Here is a 22,326-nt window from a genome sequence, read left to right on the forward strand (position 1 = left end):
ATTGCTGCCCCAAGTCACCCCTTTCCACCTTCAGTTTAAACTGTTGCAAGACTCCTTCAAGAATTAGCTCCTTTGCAGCTAATTGCCACTGTTCTGGAGGACATTTCCCCTTGTGAGTTCCATTGAAATGAATGGGGAGATGTTCAAAGAGCACTACCATGCTATACAAATTCTCTTTTAACTGCTCCTAAATTTCTGCTGTAATGGGTCCTCATGACAAGATTGTTTAATGTCAGAGGTGTAGTCCCCTGGGCTCCTTTTATTTATGTTTCAGACTGGCTCCTTTGCTTAAAAGTATGCACTTGTAAAATCCATTTTCTTTCACATACCTCTTGATTGCACTATAATTTTTATTCTTGCTTCATCAGCAGTCATTAGATTTACAACTAAGTACAAAAAACCCCCTATGTTAAGGTTATGACAGGTACAAAGGCAAGAAAATTCAAAGTTAAAGGTGAAAGACCATCCTTGTTTCACTGACATTGAATCCTTTATTCCTTCGTATGGGAAAGAAAAACGGCAATCTGATGTGTCCAAGAATCAGCCAGATATACTGCATGGCACCAGATATAGTCCGTGTCGCCACTGTAAAAGCTTCAGGTTCTGACCAGTCTGCCAAATTCCAGTGTACTCAGACGCTGCCCTCAACAACCCCATTTTCAAGGATGGGTGTCTCTTCGGGGGAGGCTGCCAAGGAAAGAAAGTAGTGCCAAATTATTTGGCAGATTTGTGTTTCGCACAAATAACCAGTTCCCGAATTTTATTGGCAACCTTAATAATACTTTCTTGGGGGAGCGGGGAGGAAGAGAGAGAGAAACATACCACCTTACTGCAAAGCAATAGGTTGGGAGGGAGGGGGAGATTGCTAAATTGTTGTGGGCACCTTTCCAGAGGTCCATAGTCTGAGGCAATTGATCTAGTTTAGTGGGAAATGGAAAGATAGGACTTTGTTCTCTTGCTGCATGTTATCAGATACAGATTTTAACTGTAGCCACAACTTTGCACCTCATTACCTTTCTGGTGCACTAACCTGCTTCCATGGTACCAGGTGCAAAATGAAATGCAGGGGGGCTTAAGGCTCATGAAGTGAACGGCCAAACAGTCATCTCCAGTGACTTGTAATTTTGTCATTACCCCTTCCCAGTGAGTGCAAGACATGGCCTTTCCTCAGTGTTCAGAATTCTGAGAGATTATGAAGGATAGTCTTCATTTTAAAGGTAAAGGGACTCCTGACTGTTAGGTCCAGTCGCGGACGACTCTGGGATCGCAGCGCTCATTTCACTTTACTGGCCGAGGGAGCCAGCGTACAGCTTTTGACATGCTTTTGAACTGCTAGGTTGGCAGGAACAGGGACCGAGCAACGGGAGCTCACTCGTTGTGGGGATTCGAACTGCCAGCCTTCTGATCAGCAAGCCCTAGGCTCTGTGGTTTAGACCACAGTGCCACCCGCATCCCTTGTCTTCATTTTAGGAGGATTCAATACTACCAGGATGCCCTTAAAGCAAGGTCAAGTTTCATCAGAATCCCTTCCTAAAGTCCTTTAGATTGCCAGGCCCAGACCATCTATGCCTGTGAATCTTGGCAAACAGGTACAGTTAGGAAACATAAAGTAAATTTGGGGGCAACTAAAAATGCGTGAGCCACTTCCCTTGAGATATATTCCTAATCCTATTGAAATTATTATGCTTGAATAGGATCCTCCAAGCATTCCAAGTATGCCTTGAATTTTGCCACAGGGGAAATTCAGTGGGAACTCTAGAACAAATCTGAGTCTATTAAGGGAGGGGATTGTATGTGGATGGTACTGGGACATTGAATTGAAGGCAAGCACATACATTCACGATTGGTTTAAAATAATAATATAGTGATTCTAGGAATTAGGATGGAGTTCTTATATCACACTAGATATAATTTGATTCCCAGCTCTTGGAAAACTGAGGCACGAAGAAACTTTTGCCCAAGAAGTGACCATCTTATGACTTTTCCTTGGCTTCCTTACCTTTGATTTGCTTCCTATTTATCATATTGTGAGTCCATGAGTTGTATCAGACACTGTGTGAGTGGAATTTTGCTCACCCAGCAGTATGGGCATAGCCAGGATTTTTGTCAGGGGGGTGAGCAGCCAAAGTTCTTGAGCTTTTTTGGATCTGCCCGCCCTTTCCCCACCTGCCCCCTAAATCTGCTACAGAGGGCCCCCCAAACACTTTGGAGCAGCTTTTGAAGATGTGTGAGAGGCTTCAGGTGAGAGGAGGAAGCTCTGTTGTGCATGGTCACTTTCATCATGGTTGTCTTACACAACAGAGCAATTAATCTATATAAGCTAAAGTGTAATGACTTGGGGTGGGGGGTTTCTAGCAGTGAGCACTGGATTTGAGCAGTGAACACTCACTGGTACCTAAGATGTCTGGAGCAAAGGACAAAGTTCAAAATCATTGGAAACCATTGCTTCCATTGGTTTAAAACAGTCATATTCTGAAGTGAAATATTAGAGAAAATGGCCCTTTTTAATTTCCTAAAAGGTGCTGTTTGTAATTTCACTCCTTCTTAGTGAGGTGTCTAGTCAGAGGCAGAGGGGGGGAAACCACACAAAAATGTGGTTTCAAATTGGAAATATGTATACTTGGCTATTTTGATTTCAGGAACTTTGCAGTGAGGAAATTGTGGCTTATGAACTGGCAATTAATGTCATTACCAGTAAACCCTGACACCACTTGCTACTATTTTAATTGTGTGTTTTACTAACACCAGACCCCTCCCCTCTGATAATGGAGCTCCTCCATCCCCACCTGCAGCCTAAACAAGTCTTGTAAACCCGCCCCCACCAAAATCAAGATCCAAATGGAGGAAATGCTTGAAATGTTAAGTAATGGGCTATCAAGTTGAAATAGAACTTTATTACTGTTTTCTACTTGCAGACATAACAATCAAAATATTAAGATCCTGTACAATATTTTTTCTAGCTCCTAACATTAAAGAAGGGGGGGGGGACAGGGGAATTGGTTTCAGAAGATTATTTTGATTTGCTATTATTTTATATTAAAACAGAGGAACATTTCCAAAGTCCTCTGGTGTATTTTGTAACACAAGTGTTCATTTTCCCCCTTCTTTTTAAAAATACTTCCTTTGTGACATATGAAACAGTAACATTTTTCCCATGGTTTGGAGGAGAAAATGAAATCCAGATTTGTAATTCCTAAAAGGAGAAATTTGATCCTTTCCAATGTTTAAGTAATATTTCCTGTAAAACATACGAGGCCATCTGCAGAGCTGTTTCCAGACACATTTTGAAGTGGCAAGGGCAACTGAAAGAGAGGAGAATGGAGCCTGGCATTTCACCGCTGGGAAATGGAACATTAAAAGGTTTCTAAAAGCTGGTTCTACCATTTTATAAAGTATTCAAGCCCTGCACAGTTCATAATTTGTTTAATCTGCTCACCTTTTTATAGATAGGGAGTGGGGAGAGAAGGGGAGATTCTGGCTGGAAGGGAATGTATACAAACTCTGATTCGCCTCAAAGAGGCCAGTGAGCATGCAAGAATTACTGGTGCTCAAAGCTGAATTGTAATTGTATTTTATTTTTAATAGGTGCAATGGAGACATTACAGGCAAATCCTCCCCTATAAGGATTGGACAAGCTGAGCCTTATTTGGGGAGAAAACACAGAAATGCGGTCTTTTCTATCTGTTTCAGAGTTGTGTTTTATTGTTAATCTCCAGGGTCACCTTATGAATTCATGTTAGTAAAATGTTACGGCCTCATTATAATATTCACTTTGTGAAAGGCCCTGCATTTATCACATCCCAACCTTGGATGAATATAAATTAAAAATGTGCATCTTTTTTTAAAGGAAAGGATTTCATACAGTTAGTCCTCCCTCCCTTGCCAACCCTTCCCCAGTTATAGAGAAATTCTAAAACTGATCTTTTGTTCAGGTTTAGGAAACACCTAAATTCTCATTGCTTCCATAGCTGAAAGTTAACATTTCCTTTGTTTTTTGTTTGGCTGTAGAATGGAACTTCTAAACTACTATAGGACCAAAGATTACCAACCCCCTCAGGCTGATGGAGCCATTCACCCCCCACAAAATGGGGGTGGGAATTCAGCTACTTTTATGAGTTCCTTAGTGTAAGTGTATTCAAATACATTTTGAGCATGGCTTCTTTCTTTCTCCACCATAAAAACTTTGTGTCATGATGTTGTGTTGCTCACACTGAGACATTCTGATCAGAATTGAGAAGGAACACTGCCAGGCTGTTGTGCGGTTGTGTGAAGCTCTTTTGAATCTCTTTTATGGGAAAATAAGGAAACTTAGCAGCCTGGTCAAGAAGAGTAGACAATCCCACCCCACTGATGGAATTTAAGAATTGCCAAGTTCTTGATAACTATTCAAATCTTTATGTGCCATTTTATCCCCGCCTTACCTCCTGAACCAATGAAAAACCTCAGTTTAATATTTTGGACAAGCACTGTTGCACAGGACTGAAACAGTTACATCATAGTTAAACACTTTTATATTTGTTTCATGTTTTTTATGAGAATGAGAATGTTTTTCACCACTTTATCTTTTGATTAATTGGTATATAATTTTCATTAAAAAGAGTATTTTTTCCTTTGGATGTGCAACTCAATGACCATTCTTCCATGTAGCTGCAAGGATGGAAAAACAACAACAACAGGTACACAATTGTCTGATAAATGGTGTTTTACCACCCCAAGAAAAGCACTAGGTCTGCATACTCCTTCCTCACCACTCCCTTTCTATTCTCCCCTTGTGCCACCCAGCTTCAGTGAACCAAAAACCTTGAAAGATCTCACTTAAAACTAGGATATGAAACCAGGAGAAGGGACAGTGGGGGTGATCCTGTTCTCCCATGGCATGTTCAGTATCCCTGAATACCAACCCTGTGAATGGGCTCCTGTGTTTTCCCATGCATACCATGTCTGCCTTGTTATTCTAAGCTTACTTTCTCCGCTGTTGTTCAAACTACAGTGGTACTTCGGTTACAAACACTTTGGGTTACAGACTCCACTAACCCAGAAGTAGTCCCTCAGGTTAAGAACTTTGCCCCAGAATGAGAACAAAAATCGTGCGGCAGTGGCGTGGCGGCAGCAGGAGGCCCCATTAGCTAAAGTGGTACCTAAGGTTAAGAACGGACCTCCGGAACGAATTAAGTTTGTAACCAGAGGTACCACTGCACAGTCATAATTATCTGCCTCTCCAAATTCAGCCCCAGTTGGATGGCATGATCCACATGTGTCCATTTATCAGATAAAAGAATCTTACAGTTCCCATCAGATTTTATGGGCATGAGGGTACTTCAAAATTATGACGGCAACTTCAGATCCTATAGTTATGAAGCCAGAAAGAACCTTCAAAGCTGTCACTTCCATTTCCTACAAAAGCAAAACACTTTGTAAAAGGGGGGGGGGGATACACACACATTACTGCTGAATTATAAATGAGATCTGGTATTTTTGTGATGGTACAAATCGAAGGCTTTCTCCATATTGTTAGAATACCAATTCACCCTTACTGGTCTCTACTACCTACCACTGTATAGAGTCCCCTGAGAGTCATCCATTTCTCATGAGATTACTTCAGCATCACATTACCGCTACCACATATCCATTATATATACACTTTCAGACAAGTGGAAGTGTTTCCACAAAAACAATCTGGAATCTTGGCTTAAAACTGAAGTTTTCTGTCAAAGCAAAGAGAGTAGTCTAAAAGAGGGCTTATTTTTGTTTTTTGTTTTTGTACAAATATGTTGCTTTTAGTTGGCTGTGGGGAAAATGCACAGCAGTTGGGCCACTGTTTTGTTTCAAGGCAGCAATCCCAAACCATGTACTCAGTAGCAGCAGGTTCCTTCTGTGTATGATGTGGAATCAGGCTTCATTCATTCCATGGGAAGCATTTTTGGAACACAGCCTGAGAGGGTAAGCCTTGTTATGCTGGCAACTTTCTTATATCAATGCACTGGAGCTCCCATATATCAATCAATCAATATATCATATGATATTGAGACATACTTAAAGAATTCTCTCCTATGGTTCATGATAATGCCTGATAAGCTTACTTTGCAATGCCTTTACAGTGGTACCTCGGGTTAAGTACTTAATTCATTCTGGAAGTCCGTACTTAACCTGAAACTGTTCTTAACCTGAAGCACCACTTTAGCTAATGGGGCCTCCCGCTGCCGCCGCGCCGCCGGAGCCCGATTTCTGTTCTTATCCTGAAGCAAAGTTCTCAACCTGAAGCACTATTTCTAGGTTAGCGGAGTGTGTAACCTGAAGCATATGTAACCTGAAGCGTATGTAACCCGAGGTACCACTGTACAGCTCGTCTGAACTGTGAAACTATCAAACTTTTTGCAGGAATTTAGGGAACAAAGGAGGGGCTGAAACTGTCTCTTTTGCATTTCATGCAAGGAGGCTGTGAATTATACCCAAGTATAAAAGCCACATCAGTCTGTTCAAAGATGTAAAGGCATTTCTGCCCAGAGGTCCCCCCCCCCTTATCTTATATGTGTCTTTAAGGCATGATGATTACGGAAACAAATGAAGCCCTTGGTTAGATACAGAAATGGAAGAGGCTATCCCATTCCCCCTGACAACTATATTTCTATATTCTGATAGCCATCTGCTGGAATCAGATGGTATATGTCTTGTAACATCTGGATAATGGGGTTTCAACTGTAATCTCATTAATTTAATATTTCTGTTTAAGAGATAAGGCTGTCTTATACGAGGCTTTCCAAGATGGGCGATACTTTTGTTATGCATGTAGGGCACAATTCAAAGAAAGTTAAGTGTACCCAAGTCCTAATCAGTGGGATTTCAGCTTAATTTCAAGACAGACACTGGCTTCAGTTACAGATGAGGAAAGTCTCTCCTCTTTGATTAGGGATTTGAGTGGCACTTAAGTGCACCTAATTTTCTCTGGATTTCACTCTTAGTCTTTTTTTTATATTTAGTTTTCTCCAATTTTGAACCTATTCCTGTTGCTGCCAATAAAAATGCCCTGCTTATCTCAACCCCAATCAAGCAAGGTCAGTGAACTGTGTGACATCATGCACTGGGTAAACAGATATAAATTTTACATACAGTGATTTACTATTACTTTTCATCAACTTCTTCCTTAGGAAGTCAGTATTTTTATTGAGCACAAGGGGCCTTTAGCATAGGTCAAATGTGTGCCTACAACAATGCATAGTAGAATTTTCACACATAATTATTTCATTTAGGAAGTTTCATCTTTGAATGGGTACTGTTTTCTAAAGGAAAGTGAAAATAATTTCAGTTTTCTTTACATTGAATATGCTTTACAAATACGTTATTTTGAGTGCTACCAGTTCAACATTTTTGCTTTTTAATATCATGAATGTGGATTCATTTGAAACTGGTACTTCAAGAGTCATGTGAGCATATGGTAATTTCAGTTCTTCACTTATCAAAATTACTTTTAGGTACTGCATGATCCCATATAACTACATTCTCTGGTGAATCCTTAGTGCTCCTTTGGCCGAAAGCAAATAAAGAGAGCACCAAATTCACGGTTTCATTATTTTAAATATAGCTAAGATAATTCAGTTTAGATTTAGCAATATAAAGCAATGTAATATTGTGTGTGATCTTAAAGACACCTGAACCATGTGCTATGCTGACACTTTAAAAGTTGTTGTTGTTGTTGTTTTAACACTTTGTTTTTATACCAGAGTCCAAAGAAATTCATCATACCGTATCATGGACAACAGGAAATGGGACTGGTATGTTCTCGTTGGTCTTGATTCTGTATCCATTATGATGAATTTCTGTATCCTAGATAAAAGAGAAAAGAAAAAGTCCATTTCCCCCCTTTCCCCATTCTTTTTCCAAGCTAATCTCCAAAATCTTGGGGGCATTTTCTTTTGTATTCACTTCAGCATGTACACAAGGGCCTTTATCTCTCAGCTTTGCCTCCGCTATCTCCATTTGTTTCTTAATGTTTCTATTCATAATTCCATTCATTTCTTTTTTAAAAAAATGATATTTATTAAAAGTTTAAGAATTACAGAAAAAAGAGAAAAAGAAAACAACAAAAAATTTGACAAAACATACATTACAATACATAAAAGGAAAAGCATAAAAAACATTACAACAATACAGCAAAAAACAACAAAAAACAATAACATTAAAACACACACCCAATGTTCCATATCTTTATCTTTCATTTACTTGTTTCATCGACCTCCTCACACCTCCCTTTTTGTATTCTAATTTAATTAATTGTTTCAGCAAATTCTTTCCATCTTTCTCAATTTTTGTTATATAATTTATCTTAACGATCTAACCTTTTAATTAACTCAACAAATCCTTTCCATCTTTCACTATATTCTGTCATTCAATTTACCTTAATTTATTTAACCTTATCTTACCATAAAAAAACCTTAAAACTTAAAACTTAATACTTATTTGTACATAACTCCTTATATCATTTCTACTAAAGCCAAATAGTTTCATTCCAACATTTTTCCTAATACTCATTAATTTTACACTAATTCTCAAAATAATTTTTAAAAAAAACTTCCAATCTTCATCCAACGTCTCTTCTTCCTGGTCTCGGGTTTTGTCAGTCCTTCTTGTCCATTCCATCTAGTCCATCAACCTGTTGATCTTATGTCCGAGGCTCTTAAGTCTTTTCCATGTCCCTTCTGCAGATCTTCTTCTTGTTTATACCTGCACTTTACTTTGTCTTTTGTTGATCTTTTTCTTAATTTCTTTCCTTTCTCATTGGGGGGTAGGTCTCGGGAGGACTCTTTTTTTTTTTTTAAAGCAATTTATTAAATTTTACAATAAAAATAGACATAATAAACAATGTAACATCGATCTTAACATATTTTCACATTTTCTTTGGACTTCCTCACACCTCCCGCTCCCATTTTCATCGTTAAAACATTTTGTCAGCAATTTATCATCTTGTTTAAATTCTTATATCCCTTCTATATTTCATAATCATATAATTCTCAAAAGGAGCTAATTTTTCACAGTCTTACTTATTTTCTTAAAAAAGCTTCTAAATTTAGTGGTGCTCAGTTGTTTTAGTCTAGCATCTTATTTAGCATTCACTCAAATTACAATACTTTTGTAAATAGTTCTTAAATTTCTTCCAATCCTCCTCAATCCTCTCTTCTCCCAGGTCACGGATTCTGCCGGTCATTTCAGCCAGTTCCATGTAATCTATCAGTTGTATCTGCCATTCTTCCAGTGTGGGTAGATCTTGGGTTTTCCAATGTTTTGCGAGAAGTATCCTTGCTGCTGTTGTTGCATACATAAAGAATGTCTGGTCCTTCTTTGCCACCCCTTGGCCGACAATACCCAAAAGGAAAGCCTCTGGTTTCTTAGTGAAGGTATATTTAAATACCTTTTTCAGTTCATTATAGATCATTTCCCAGAACGCCTTCACTTTAGGGCAAGTCCACCAGAGGTGGAAGAACGTTCCCAGGTCTCGGGAGGACTCTAATCCAAAAATATCTCCATCTCCCCTCAGCAAATCAGCCCATTCCCCACAGTCCCATTCCCCACAGTCAACACTGTAATCCAGGAAGTATTTAAAAGCATGTTTCAAAGTCCTTCCAAAATTAAGGGCCCTCACAACTCCAGACCCCCCCCGGTCCACTCCAGATTCAAACTTCAAGAACAGCGGCTTATGCTCCTGCAAGGCCTCGGATCTCTCCATTTGTGTTACTTGAGGTTCAACAGCAACCTCCTCCATTATCTTCTGCAGTTGCGCTTGCCCTGTCAAAACAAGTTCCTGGGCTGGTTCCTGAATGGTTTCTATATGAGTATTCGCCGTTTGTCCAAAGTTTTTAACTGCAACAGTCATCAAATCCATCTTCTCATGCATCTGCTCCAGCAAAGCGCTTGTCTTGCAAAAAGCAAGCACCAAAACTTCTTTTAAACACATTTTTATTCAAGGTCAGAGTCTGGTCTCACGATCCCAATCTTACAGCTCTGAAATCCCCAGATCGACTCCAGCAACAAATTAACAAGCTCCCTCTAGAGGAGACAGTTTCTATTTGTATCCATCTTTTGAAAGCAGGACCAACAAAAGAAAATTACTTTCATTTTTCAAATATTTTGTTTCTTTTAAATGCAAGAGGCAACATTGGAGTCAATTTGTTTCTCTTTTTTTACTATCTGTCAAAAGACGTTCCATTCACAGTCGATGAACTTCCCCATAAATTTCTGTCTCTGACACCCCGTTCCCAGGTTTGAGACGGTGGAAATTTATCTTTCTTTACTCTCTCTCCTGCAGGCTTAAACAGTCAAAAATTCCCCCCTTTTCTCCTGCTTCCAAGAGGGGTTTTGGTGGTAATAACTGAAGGAAATTTAGACCTTTATATACGACTTTCCAGACTTTAGCTTACAAAGTTTTTGCTTCAATCTATTTACAAAAACGGGAGGCATACTTCCTGTTTAGAGCCTTCCCGCTTCAGTGCCAAATTAAAATGTTTCTTAATCCAATTTTCCGTTCTACTCACGGGTACTTGTTTAGAGTCCAATTGTCCACAGGAAAAAGTCAGCGCTCTCCGGCAATGGCTGTGCGGCTTCACTCCGTAAAAGTAGCGGTTGATTCAAAACACCGCGCCGCTCACCCCACGTCGCTTCGGATCCCCGAAAAAGGGTTTCCCTGCGAGTAGGGGAGGCGCTCCTGGTGTCAGCCGAATCCCACGTTCCCAGGCTTCCTCCGCCTGGGATTTTTAAAGGGTCTCCGCCTTCGCCGCGGCGGCAAGACCCGATTTTCACGGAGCGGGTTCCTCTCGGTCAGAGGAACTCCGCCATTGCCGATGGCGCTAACCCGGAAGTCTCCCAGTCACAACAGCATCCTTTTTCTGTTCTGCCATCTACAGTTGTTTCTCTTCCAGCGTCACAATGGCATCCTTTGTCTGATCCAGTCCTCCAGTCAGCTGAGTGGATGACCACTCCATTCCAATGTTTGCTGTTGTCCATTTGCCTTTAGCTTTTTGTGTTCAGGCTGTTCTGGATCAACATCCTTTCCCACAGGTCCTGTGCATTCTTTAGTCTGTTTTTGCCCCCCTGATCTGATCTCCTTTAATATTCCACACATCTCAGCTCTTAATTCTATCAACTGTTCATCTAGTAATTTTTGCATGATACCAGCAATCAGTGAGGCATTAAGCATTGTTTTTGCCATCTTGAGTTATATTAGTCTCCCCTTGGCAGTCTCTGCTTCCAGAAAAATGTGCCCGTTTCTTTAAATCAGTATTCCATTCTGACACAAACAACAGAGAATTACAGATGGTATAAATTGTAAATTTTAGACAGTATAAGAGGTACATATTGCTTCAGTTATAAACTTTCAAAGTCATCCATAGTTAAGGTAAGCTTTTTGGTCTATTTTTTGCTTGTTAATGCTTTTTCATCTTCCAGCAGTTTCTGGATGCAAATTAACTGGCAGATAGCGTATCCAATTAGTACTTACTTCCAGTCTTGTAAATAGTTAAAAGAAGGTGGTATTATCGACCTGGTGCCCTAATTTAAGAGCTATGATGCAGTGCATGGGCTTGATGAATGTTCCTCACCTGAGACACTTCTCCAATCCTGAAAACGTTTTTGTTCATGGTGTGATGAATGTCTTCTTCTGGGCCTGAGGGGTTAATCCCTGACCCCCTTATCTCAAAATGAAGTTTTGGTGACCAAGATCTTATGCCTTGGTTGCCTTTAATCACTGCATAATTATCTCTGCTGACATGAGTGTCAGCAGCTGATCACTAGTCCACTATCATGCCTCCCCGGAAGTCAGAGGTGACCATTTGTTTTTAAGTAAGATTGTGTGTGTGTTTGTTCCAGCCCAATGAAGGAGGAAGCCTCGAGGGGAATGGGGTGAGGGACTTCCTTCACATTGCCTTTATTAGCCAATAGGCTTGAGGGAGAAGCTGCCTGGTTATGCTGGGCTTGAATTTATTTTGGCTGTTTGGTTTATTTGGCAATTAATGTGGGCAGGTAAGTGGAGTGGTACACGGTCAGTATCGTAATGCAGGGAGGGCACTTCACTTATCATCTCTCTAATGTTGGCCAGCTTAGGAGACTGCTTGATTTGCTGCTCTTGGGGCCTGGCATGTGCCACTTATTGAATGCTGAATAGTAGGGGTGTCTGGCACCTGTCAGGCTGCACACCTATGGCTTCCCTTGATGGGAAGTTGCTATTTGGCTCCTGTCACACCAGCTTGGATGATGGAGTTGATCTGGGGTGGTTTGGTTCTTAGCAGCAGGCAGAAGATTTCCTATCTGTCTGTGCAGCTTATACCTGCCTACACTTGTTAGCTGTGATTGGTGCAATTTCTTCCCTGTTCTGTTTTAATAAATATAAGCTTCATACGCTGAGTGTGCCCTTTGCATGCATGTGTAGTATATTGGAACATTTAATTGTTTTACAGCAATTAGTCACTCTGTGCGTCAAATGAGTGGATTTGCTAGATATTAGGCTGTTTCTGAAAAACAGCTGTATGGAGTCTAAAACAGTCCCCTGAATAACACTGTTGGCTGTTGCATTCAACTGTGAACATATTTGTGCATTGCTTTTACCCCTCTGCCTGCCAGCTTTATTATACAATATCCTTGATATTTCAGATTTATCTGTAGACTGATTTTAATTTTATAGTTAGGACTATAGTATTTTCCATCACAGGGGAAAAAGAACATTGTGCAATTTTGTTTTTTTGTTATTCAAAAATGTATCCCTTGACAACACTTTGCTGTCTTGTATCTTCATAATACAGCATTATTTGAATGTTTTCCAGTGCAAATCTACTTCCATACCACTTTGTTTCCTGAAGAACATTGACTGTATTACAGACACATTGGCTAGCAATCACATTTTTCCTCTTTAACACTGTGTGATTGCATTAAAGATAAGCATCTTTTAAAAACACTGCAGAAATCTAACAGTCAGATTTAACCAAATACAAAATTTCTGTTTCTTATTTGTTTCATAAATTGTTCTGCTGCCACATGAGAACAAATAAGAAACAAACACCCTAGTATTGGTGTGATGAATGTATATTTCATATGGAGCTCTCTTTCACCAAAGTACATACTTATTAAATGGGAAAGAGTTTCCCCTTTCTTTCCTCAGATTAAGGTGTGGGACCACAAGCAAATTAAATTATGTCTCCAGGTTTTGAGTGTACCTCTTGGCCTAATCCAGTTCTCTAAAACAGCACTCCTAACCCTCTGGATTTCACATGCCTGAAGGCTAAATGCAATTATAAAAACATGACTCTTCCCAGATGAACTTTCAAATCTGCCTTGTCTCTTGTTTATTGATGGAAGATTGAAGGAAATATTCAAATCAGCCACCTTTCAATTCTTTACCAGCAGCAAAATGCAGAAATCATTAGAGTTGCTATGTCAATGGCTCTGTCCCATCTTAATATTCAACCTAGTTTGGGGATAACTTAAAAAGAAATGCAGGTCTATTCATAATGCACATCACTTCAACACTCTTTCATTTGATATTTGCAGAAGAATAGCAACAACCTGTTCATTTGGAATGCCTATTTAAAGATAGCAAAATAAAGTAATCTGCTGCAATTTTAAGTTGTTCTCAGTACTAAACATTTGCAAGCAGGTTTAAAAAAACAATCTTCAAATTAATGCATTGCACAAACAATGTGACCAAAGCGTAAGCTGCACTTTTACATTAAATCTGCTTGTCACTGTATTATATTCAGTAAAGATCTATCTTGGAAACTTGGTATTCCCAACCTACTTAGAACTTCTTATAGACCAGTTTGGAGTGGGACACTAACCTGCTACCAATTTCTTGGCCTATGATAAAAACCCTTCTGTTTCTACCGTCAAACCTTTCAGGGGAGAATTTGCATCACTTTGGCACCATTTTTGAGTGAACTGGATAACGTCAGATTTTTGGTGAAATTCTGATCCCGTGCTGTTTCCAACCAATAAAGCACTGTCTACCTGAGAGGTGCTTGGCTTCCTCTATAAGGGGGACCATGTTTTATAACTTGATATGATATTTTTGTGGTTTGAGGCTCTGATGGCTTAGACTATCTACAATCAAAACACTACCAAACACTTTGTCACTTTTTCACTTTGTTTAGTTTGGCTTAGACTATCTATGCAGCTGGGTATGACATAGAACAATGTTAAGAGGGATTAGCATAAATACTTCATGTATAGTTTTTGGAGGATCTGTTGCAAATGTCCATAAACTGTGATTTGTTTAAATGGTAGCATCATTTTGCCAGCTTCGATTTTTTTTTAAAAAAAGAAGTTGGTGTCTTATTTTTGGAATCCTTCAGCATGCATGGATTTTAAAGAGCCTTAAGCTATGATGTTTTCCTTTCATAAAATTTATATTTAATCATATCTTTAAAAAGTGTTCTCATTCTGCCACTTGGTGTTATCAACCAAGCGGAACCCGTGAATGCAATGTTCTCTTTTAACTGTTTTCGTATTTCATTCCTTCACAACTTCTTAAATGGTACATGGTGTAAATCACAGTGAAGCAGCCATGAATAACATGTGACTTACACTTAAGTGAGTGTTTTCTGTTTGAAATTAGAGAAGTCGCTGCCACAAATGATCTTGTACAGTGGTGCCTCGCAAGACGAAAAGAATCCGTTCCGCGAGTCTCTTCGTCTTGCGGACTTTTTCGTCTTGCGAAGCAAGCCCATTAGAGGTTTAGCGCTTAGCGCTACAGTATTAGCTGATAAGCGGCTTAGTATCAGCTGTTAAGCGGCTTAAAGATCAGCTGATAAGCGGCTTAGCATCAGCTGTTAAGCGGCTTAAAGATCAGCTGATAAGCGGCTTAGCATCAGCTGTTAAGCGGCTTAAAGATCAGCTGATAAGCGGCTTAGCATCAGCTGTTAAGCGGCTTAAAGATCAGTTGATAAGCGGCTTAGCATCAGCTGTTAAGTGGCTTAAAGATCAGCTGATAAGCGGCTTAGCCATCAGCTGATAAGCGGTTTAGCAGCTTGGGAAAAAGGGGGGGGGGAGGGAAAAAACCCTGCAGGAACTCGCAAGACATTTTCGTCTTGCGAAGCAAGCACATAGGAAATTCGTTTTGCGAAGCACTTCCAAAACGGAAAACCCTTTCGTCTAGCGGGTTTTCCGTCTTGCGAGGCATTCGTCTTGCGGGGCACCACTGTATTTAGATTTTCCTGTCAGAATTCCAAACTCAAACTGGTACCTGTTCCACGCAATGCCATACTCTTGACAGCAGGTTTTTTTTTATATCAATCATCCCCACACTATTGGTTTCAGCTATTTAAACTTACTTAATTCCACAGAAATTTCCAATGAAAACATGACACTAAAATCTGAGACTCAGATGCAAAAAGATTGGTGAAATCATGTTCCAGCCATATGATGTCATGATGAGAGTCAGCAATGGATGGCCAGTCCAGTGCTGCTTCATCACCTGCTAAAGAACTGGACCAGTTCCATATATCGAACCTGAAACTGGTGGCCAGGACCCTTGCAACCCAAGCCAGGACCCTCACAGATGCCTCCCCCCGAGCCTCAAAAATCAAGCACTCTTTGTTCCACCATGCCTACCCAACAGTTCAGGGAACACATCAGGTAAGAAGATGTGGAAAGGAGAAGCAGTGCTCACCTAAAAGAGTGTTGGCCTTTTAAGGATTCACACTATTCAAGTGGGCAGGGGCAAACTGTTCCCACTAGTGGCTGGTGTACATTGGGGCTGGTAGGCCAAAAAGCAGAGAAACCAATGGTAGGTGGAGCCAGAATGAATGACAAGCAGAGCCAGCTAATTCTACGATACAATACAATACAATACAATACAATACAATACAATACAATACAATACGATAATCTTTATTGTCATTGTCCCATACAGAACAATGAAATTGAAAAATTTACATAAGACATTAAAAACCCAACAAGCCTGCTATCCTAGCTATCCCAACCTGGTTAGCCCCCTAAAAACTCTGATACCCCATTTTTAAATACAATATACTCCCATACAGACTCCTTACAATGCATTTAAAACCAAAATCACATTTGGGTAGAAACTGTTTCTCAGGTGGCTAGTCCTAGTTTTTATAACCCTGTACCTTCTTCCAGAAGGCAGAAGCTGAAAGAAATCATTTCTGGGGTTCTAGTTTTGTCCCCCATCCTCCTCCCTGCTGAGTTCTACAAGGGCAATGCAGAGACCAAGAAGGAGGGAGTTGATAGGCAGGGCCAACACCTAGAATGGTTGTAAGAAGGAAGGAAGGCAAGCAAGAACTGGCTGAAGGCAGACAGAGGTCGGGGCAGCACCCCATTGTCATGATGCTGTCCGCAGCTCCCGGCTGGTTGCCCAGGAAAGTCTAAAAAGTTTCTTACAGTCCTTTTTTATTTCATTCTTTACAGAGAGAGGCTATAGAACCCAGCCCCTTGGATAATGGCGTTGTCCCAAGTGACTCTCCACTCCCCGTCTCTCCCACTTCCTCATTTGTCACTTCTACGGGTGCTGCTATGTGCCCTTTGTCTTTGAGCTCTTTGCTCTCCTACTTTTAAGGTTGCCAGGTTCTGGGAAACGGTGGGTCTGGAATGCTTTCTAATGACAATGTGTCAGCCGGGTGTTGTTCTGGCTCTTCCATGATTTCCCAACTTTCCCCCTCATGCTGCCTCTGAGCTGCGACCTCCCTCAAACCCCTGTTGTAAATCTATATTATCTTCCTCTTCCTCCTCCCTGGAAGGGTCAGGATGGGGAGATGGTCTCCACCATTCCTCCTCTGCCCAGTCCCTGACACCCATCACTCCCCATAGACATTCTTCCACTGCCTGTTTCCCATTCCTAGTTCACCTCCAGCCTTGTTTGGAGCAAATTGCTCATTGGGAGCTTTCTATGGTACTTCTTTGCTTGTGAGTAGTGAAAATAAAACAGGATTAACACAAGCCACTAAACTGTCTCCTTCTTGCTAAAATTTCAGTAAGCAAAAAAATTATTTCACAGTTAAGAGTTCTTTGGCTCTTAGACCAACTCAGTTCTTCCTTCAGCACCAGACTTGAGTTTGTCTTCCAGGAAGCTGCTTCTCCTTCTACATCAATGAGCTACTTTTTGCTATTTATGCACAATATTATCTGTACCCTGAAAAGAATGATGCAGACTTTTTGGATAGGGCCTATGTATAAACCTCTGCTATCAGTATAGCTTCTGCTGTAACAATCTACTCAACATGCTGTGGTTGTATCTTGGCTAGCAGACACACTCCCACTCCCGCTCTGTGCATTGATTGTACACACAGATTTGTTTCCTAAACAGGGCTCAAGAGTTGAGGATAAAACAAACAAGTGATGTACATGCATGTGTGAACATCTTGTGTTAGGAAAAGAATGTGTGAATGGGACCTCCACAGGTTCCCACAGTACTTTGTTCAACCAGTGCAACATCTTGCAATGTAGGTTCATTTTCTGTTGTACAGTAGCATGCACTATTTTCTTGGTTCATATAAATCACCTGCAGCGGCATGAACGAGTTAAAATACATTTATTTCTCTCAGAACTGCTCTAGAGTCAGCTATGCTGGTGGTCTCCACAAGAAATTTAAACTCTCTGCTGACCAAGTGAAAAAACACATGTTCATGTATCAGGAGGATATATAATCTTAGTTGAGTCAGTCTCGGTGACGATTCCACTCAGTGAAATCTTCACTTGGATCTCAGGTCTTAGGAATTTCGTGAGTCTCAAACAGCTAGAGAGAAGACTGTTAAACCTGAAGGATTTGACTGCTATTTTCCCTCCTTTCTCCTTCAGATTCTTGCTATTTCTCCCCCTGCAGTGGAAAGATTTTTGACTTTTTAAAATTCACATATAAAACAGTCTTAAGAAGCGTTGGCCACTGGTTCCCTTAAGAAAATAACATTCCAGAATCCTAAAAGCTGCAGTGTGTTCCCTTAGTGGGTGTTTAGAAGCTTGTCATTTGAGAGTCTCTTTAGTTTGGCCCTCAAAGCTCAGCTTCCCAATATGTTCAGGAAGTGGAGCTGTCAGTCTTGTGAGCATATATGAGAATTGTTGGACAGGGGTGGTGGTAACAGAGAACATAGTGCAAAACTAACTTCAGCACGATGGTGTCAGTTCCTAGTGTGCCCTCAAGGAAAAGTGTGAGCAGGGGAGTCTCTGCATTCCTTCTGTTATTCCCCTCAGTTAAGTTCCAGATGGGTGTCCTTGTGGCAACACAACACATATAGTTGCAGATTGGGGGAAGTGAGGGACTCTTCTCTCCTTCCTCATTTCCCCCCTCATTTTTTATGGGTGCTTGCTTTCCTACAGAGGTTCTGCCAAGTGAGTGGGAAAGGGTGAGAATTTTGCGCAAGAGCAAGGCAAGGGTGTGTCTGACCACTTTGAACTAAGGTGGGCAGAGGTTTCTAGGGACACTGCTGCCTCAGGTGATAAGAGAAAAGCCCAAAGAACATGTGGCAGCTGGGCTCCACCAAAACACTCCCTGACAGTGATGATCTACTGGTGAGAGGAATCTAGCATGGTAGCTCTTCCCTACTCAACTTGCTCCTACACAAACCCTTGTTAGAAAAGTCACTTAAATAATGCAGAGTCCAGAGCAAAAAGAGAGATACCACTTTACGGAGGCAAATTAACAAAAGCCTGTGAAATATACTCAGAGTCGAGAAGACCAATCAGACTGCTGCATTCTGGATCCTATTGTTCTAGGACCAATCGGACTGCTGCATTTTGGATCCTATTCAACTCAGTACATAACACCCTGTGTAAGTTGGAGGTTAAGTTACAGAGAGGTTTTGTCTCCCCTCAGAACTACCTGGCCAATGAAAGCACATGCTACCTCAGTGAAGTTGACGCCACTCTGCTTGGTTGTTAAGCAGCACACCCTCTTCTTGGTTAGCTGAGTTACTAATTGCAAAATTCACTCTTAAGTCACACATGGAATGATCTCTGCTGTTACACTTCCTGCAGCCCTCATAAGAGGCTTCTGAATAAAAACTGAGGCTCTGAGACAAAAAAAATCTAACTCTATTATATGGCATGGGAGAGAGAAAGGCAAGAGCAAAGGAAGGAAAGGAACAAATGGCAGTTGTTTATAATACCCATTTTGTGAAGAGAGTGTTATTTCTCCTCATTGGAGAGAGAGCTACAGAAATTACTTCTACGCCAATGGTGTAAGCTTACTCCTTTCTTCAGTTTGCTAAATGCTGCTGGGGGTTTTTTCTCCCTCTTCTGGATATACACATACACAATTAAGTTTTCTTTCTTGCAGGCTAATATCCTGAAGTGTTTGGAGGCCCATCCAAGAGCCATCTGTTGCTTACCTCTGTGTTCTCCAGTTTGGGAGACCTCATGGAAAATTCAACACAGATTCATCTGCAGACAGAACAACAAAGTCAGCATTTAACTGTGCTGAATTTTACAGAATTTTCTCCTGCGGATGGTATTGATATCTTTTAAGTGAACGGAGTAATGTGGGAATGATTCTCTAAGTTATTGACAGGTGTCCAGAGAGGAGCTGTGTAAGAAACATTTTGATCCTTGAGAATCGCATCATAATGGATTGGGCTAATCTCCTGGCTTTTCAGATCTGTCCATGTCTAAGACATATCTAAGGTCACATTGTAGCTATAGACTAATCAGACTTCTTGCTTCATCTTGCTCAGATGCCAAGTTAAAGCACTTCCCAGGCTCTGACACAATTCCTGTTATAAAAGGTCAGAGTTCCCAGATACACCGGAAAATATCACAGACATCCAGAACCTCACATTCACTTAATAGCCATGGTATTGGAAAATATTTTTCTAACTGCTGGGAACGGTGTGTGAAATCTATGCCAGGACATATTTCCTTCAAATATTCGGACAGTGGAAGAAGTTGATTTCAGCTTCTGCGTTTTCAAACTACAGTTGAAAGCTTGCACTACAGCTTGTGTGTGTGTGTGTGTGTGTGTGTGTTAGTGGTACAGTCGTAACTCAGAAGCTCCTGTAACCAATCGGAAGCCATGGAAGCCCCGTCGGATGTTCGGCTTCCAAAAGAACGTTCGGAAACTGGAACACTCACTTCTGGTTTTCGATTGTTTGGGAGCCAGAATGTTCGACTCCCAAGGCATTCAGTAGCCGAGGTATGACTGTATATCCCATTGCAAAGGGCTACCTAAATGAAGAAAAGGGAGCTGACCACTTATATTTCTATTTCTATTTTATTTAACAGGATAGGTTTAGGGTGGCAGAGTCCACAACCAATCACAAACTACCTGCCCTGTGTGGGAAAGAGGAAAACATGTAGCACAGATTGCATATGTAAGCCTAGCACATGAAATAGTATTTAATTGAGTAAGTCAGAGATCCTCAGAAAATCAAGTCACTTCTGTTTAGGTACCTTAATGAATGTTAAAATGTTTTGATCTCGGTTTAAGATTTAAGATGGTGCTTTATCTTTGAATCCCAGAGCGAATCCTAGCTGAATTATTTTCACTATCCTTTTGATAGCAATTTAATATGCTGCTGACTGTTCCCCCCCTAAAAAAAAGAAGACATATTGGAGGCTGCATTCATCCACTTGTCCATATATCTATATATCCTTTGTTTGAGTACAGTGACTGGTTTTCAATAAAACCCCAGACACTTCACTTTTGCTTATGCTCACCTTCTCTATAGCTATGTTTGTATAATATATAGGGAAGGATAGATGATGGGGTAGCTACCAATATCTTGATTACTGGATACCATCTCTCTCTGTTCTGATTTCATGCTATTTCCTTTTCATCCAGCACCATAAGAAGCCCCCTTTCTACAGTGCTGACACTAGAATATATCTATAAAATACTTGTATTAAATCCAATAAAGCTGTGTTTTTTACTCATGTATAGTAATACTCTGGATAAATCTTCTTAAGCTTTCTGGGTCTTATTTGACACTAAATTAAAATCTGGTCTTGTATGGCATGTTCATTCCCTCACTTGTCTCTATTGTCTATGTCTTTCATTTGATATCAGAAAATCACCAGGGGAATGTCAACCTATATTTCCCCCTTTGAAGAAACTCATACACACCGATGCTGCTGGGCAGTCTTCAAGGTCGTTATTGTAATGCTTGGAAATTATCCCTCCAAAGTCTAATCAGTATTTTCGTTTGTGCTCCTTTATGTTCTGATTTCTGAAGTTTTCTTGCATAGATCAGCTTTTAATCAATCAGTCATTCTACACTTGTATAGCACTTTCATGCCATGGATCTGAGGAATATTTCCAAACAATATGATAATGTATACAATTACCTACAAATTATAGAGAGCTCAATTCTGGAACAGAATGCAAATTGTCAGATAGCTACTTCAGTGAGCAAGTTCACCAGTTTCTAGAACCTCCTGTGCCAGAAGAAAAAATAATACCATCTTTAAAAGAGAGAGAGAGAGAGAGAGAGAGAGATCTCGATCTCTATGAAACAACAATTTCTAAACTGTGTGATAGCAGCCATTAGGCCAGCATAATTGACTTTGGTACACAAATGATAAAGGGCATGAAAAAGGCATAAAAATACCGCTATATTACTAGTTAGCAAGCAGGGTTGGAAACCGTAAGGTAATTTGTCCTTTCATGTACCTTCCAGAATTTTACGGATGAAAATAGGTGCATTTGATTTATATTGAACAGGCAAGTGGCTCCTACTGTGATAGTGTGCAAGCAAACATAAATGAGCTATTGAGAGCCGTCATGCGCTGAATGCAGTGCTGGAGAGTGAACTTCCAGTTGCTCCTCAGGGTCGCCTTGAACATTACAATCAAGTGGCAATGGCAGATACTCGAGTAACTTGCACATCTGCTTTTATTATATAGGAAGTGGGTATTTTCCCCTGTGAAAGGAGACATGTGGACCTTAGATGCACAGGGAATTCCAACATCTTTATGCAGGAGAAGTGTGCACTGTCCCTCTTAGAAAGTTCAACTGGGAGCACAAAAACTGAACTCATACACCCTCTGCTTCTGATGTGATAATAATGCCCAAATCCACACTCAGCTATAAAACTTCCTTGCTGGATGGCTCTGGGGTAAGTCGCAATCTCAAAATAACCCTATTTATAGGGCTATGTTCAGAGCGGAAGGAGGATGGGCATGAAATACCCAATAAGGTTATGAAAAATATCATGGCAAGCCCACTTGCATCTTCACCTCAAATAGGGGCTTCCAGTGATGGGACCAGCATCCTGAGCCAGAAATTTCTGCAAATTTCTGTCAAAATCTGGCTCTTAGCTCAACTTCAGGAGGAAAGATGTTGTGTGATTCTTTTTGTTGTGTGAAGATGATTCAAGATGCTTGAAGAGCTCAAAGAAGACACTGGAA

At 40.5% G+C, this 22,326-nt stretch overlaps 1 protein-coding gene and 1 long non-coding RNA gene across 4 annotated transcripts in view; one reads left to right on the forward strand and one right to left on the reverse strand.

Annotated features, from left to right (window-relative positions):
- Positions 1 to 22,326, reverse strand: part of LOC308477988 (uncharacterized protein) — a 256,849-nt gene that overhangs the window by 44,938 nt on the left and 189,585 nt on the right. Inside the window, exons 4-5 of one of the 3 annotated variants that reach the window (XM_081007230.1) lie at positions 7,741 to 7,821; positions 193 to 687 (exon numbers count right to left, since the gene is read on the reverse strand). The exons of 1 other annotated variant lie outside the window; for it this stretch is intronic. In XM_081007230.1, the coding sequence (XP_080863356.1) occupies positions 660 to 687; positions 7,741 to 7,821 (109 nt within the window). In that variant the 3' untranslated portion in view covers positions 193 to 659. Of the gene's footprint in view, positions 1 to 192; positions 688 to 7,740; positions 7,822 to 22,326 lie in introns of those variants that run through there. One more of the 3 variants, XR_013986777.1, reaches the window with a different exon arrangement.
- On the forward strand, positions 3,238 to 20,881 carry LOC308478000. The gene is made up of 3 exons (XR_013986800.1): positions 3,238 to 3,360; positions 15,318 to 15,609; positions 19,262 to 20,881. It is a non-coding gene; the product is annotated as an uncharacterized lncRNA (long non-coding RNA).

This window comes from Podarcis pityusensis (assembly GCF_964106645.2).
Source record: "Podarcis pityusensis genome assembly, chromosome: 5".
In the NCBI taxonomy this organism is placed as follows: Eukaryota; Metazoa; Chordata; class Lepidosauria; order Squamata; family Lacertidae; genus Podarcis; species Podarcis pityusensis.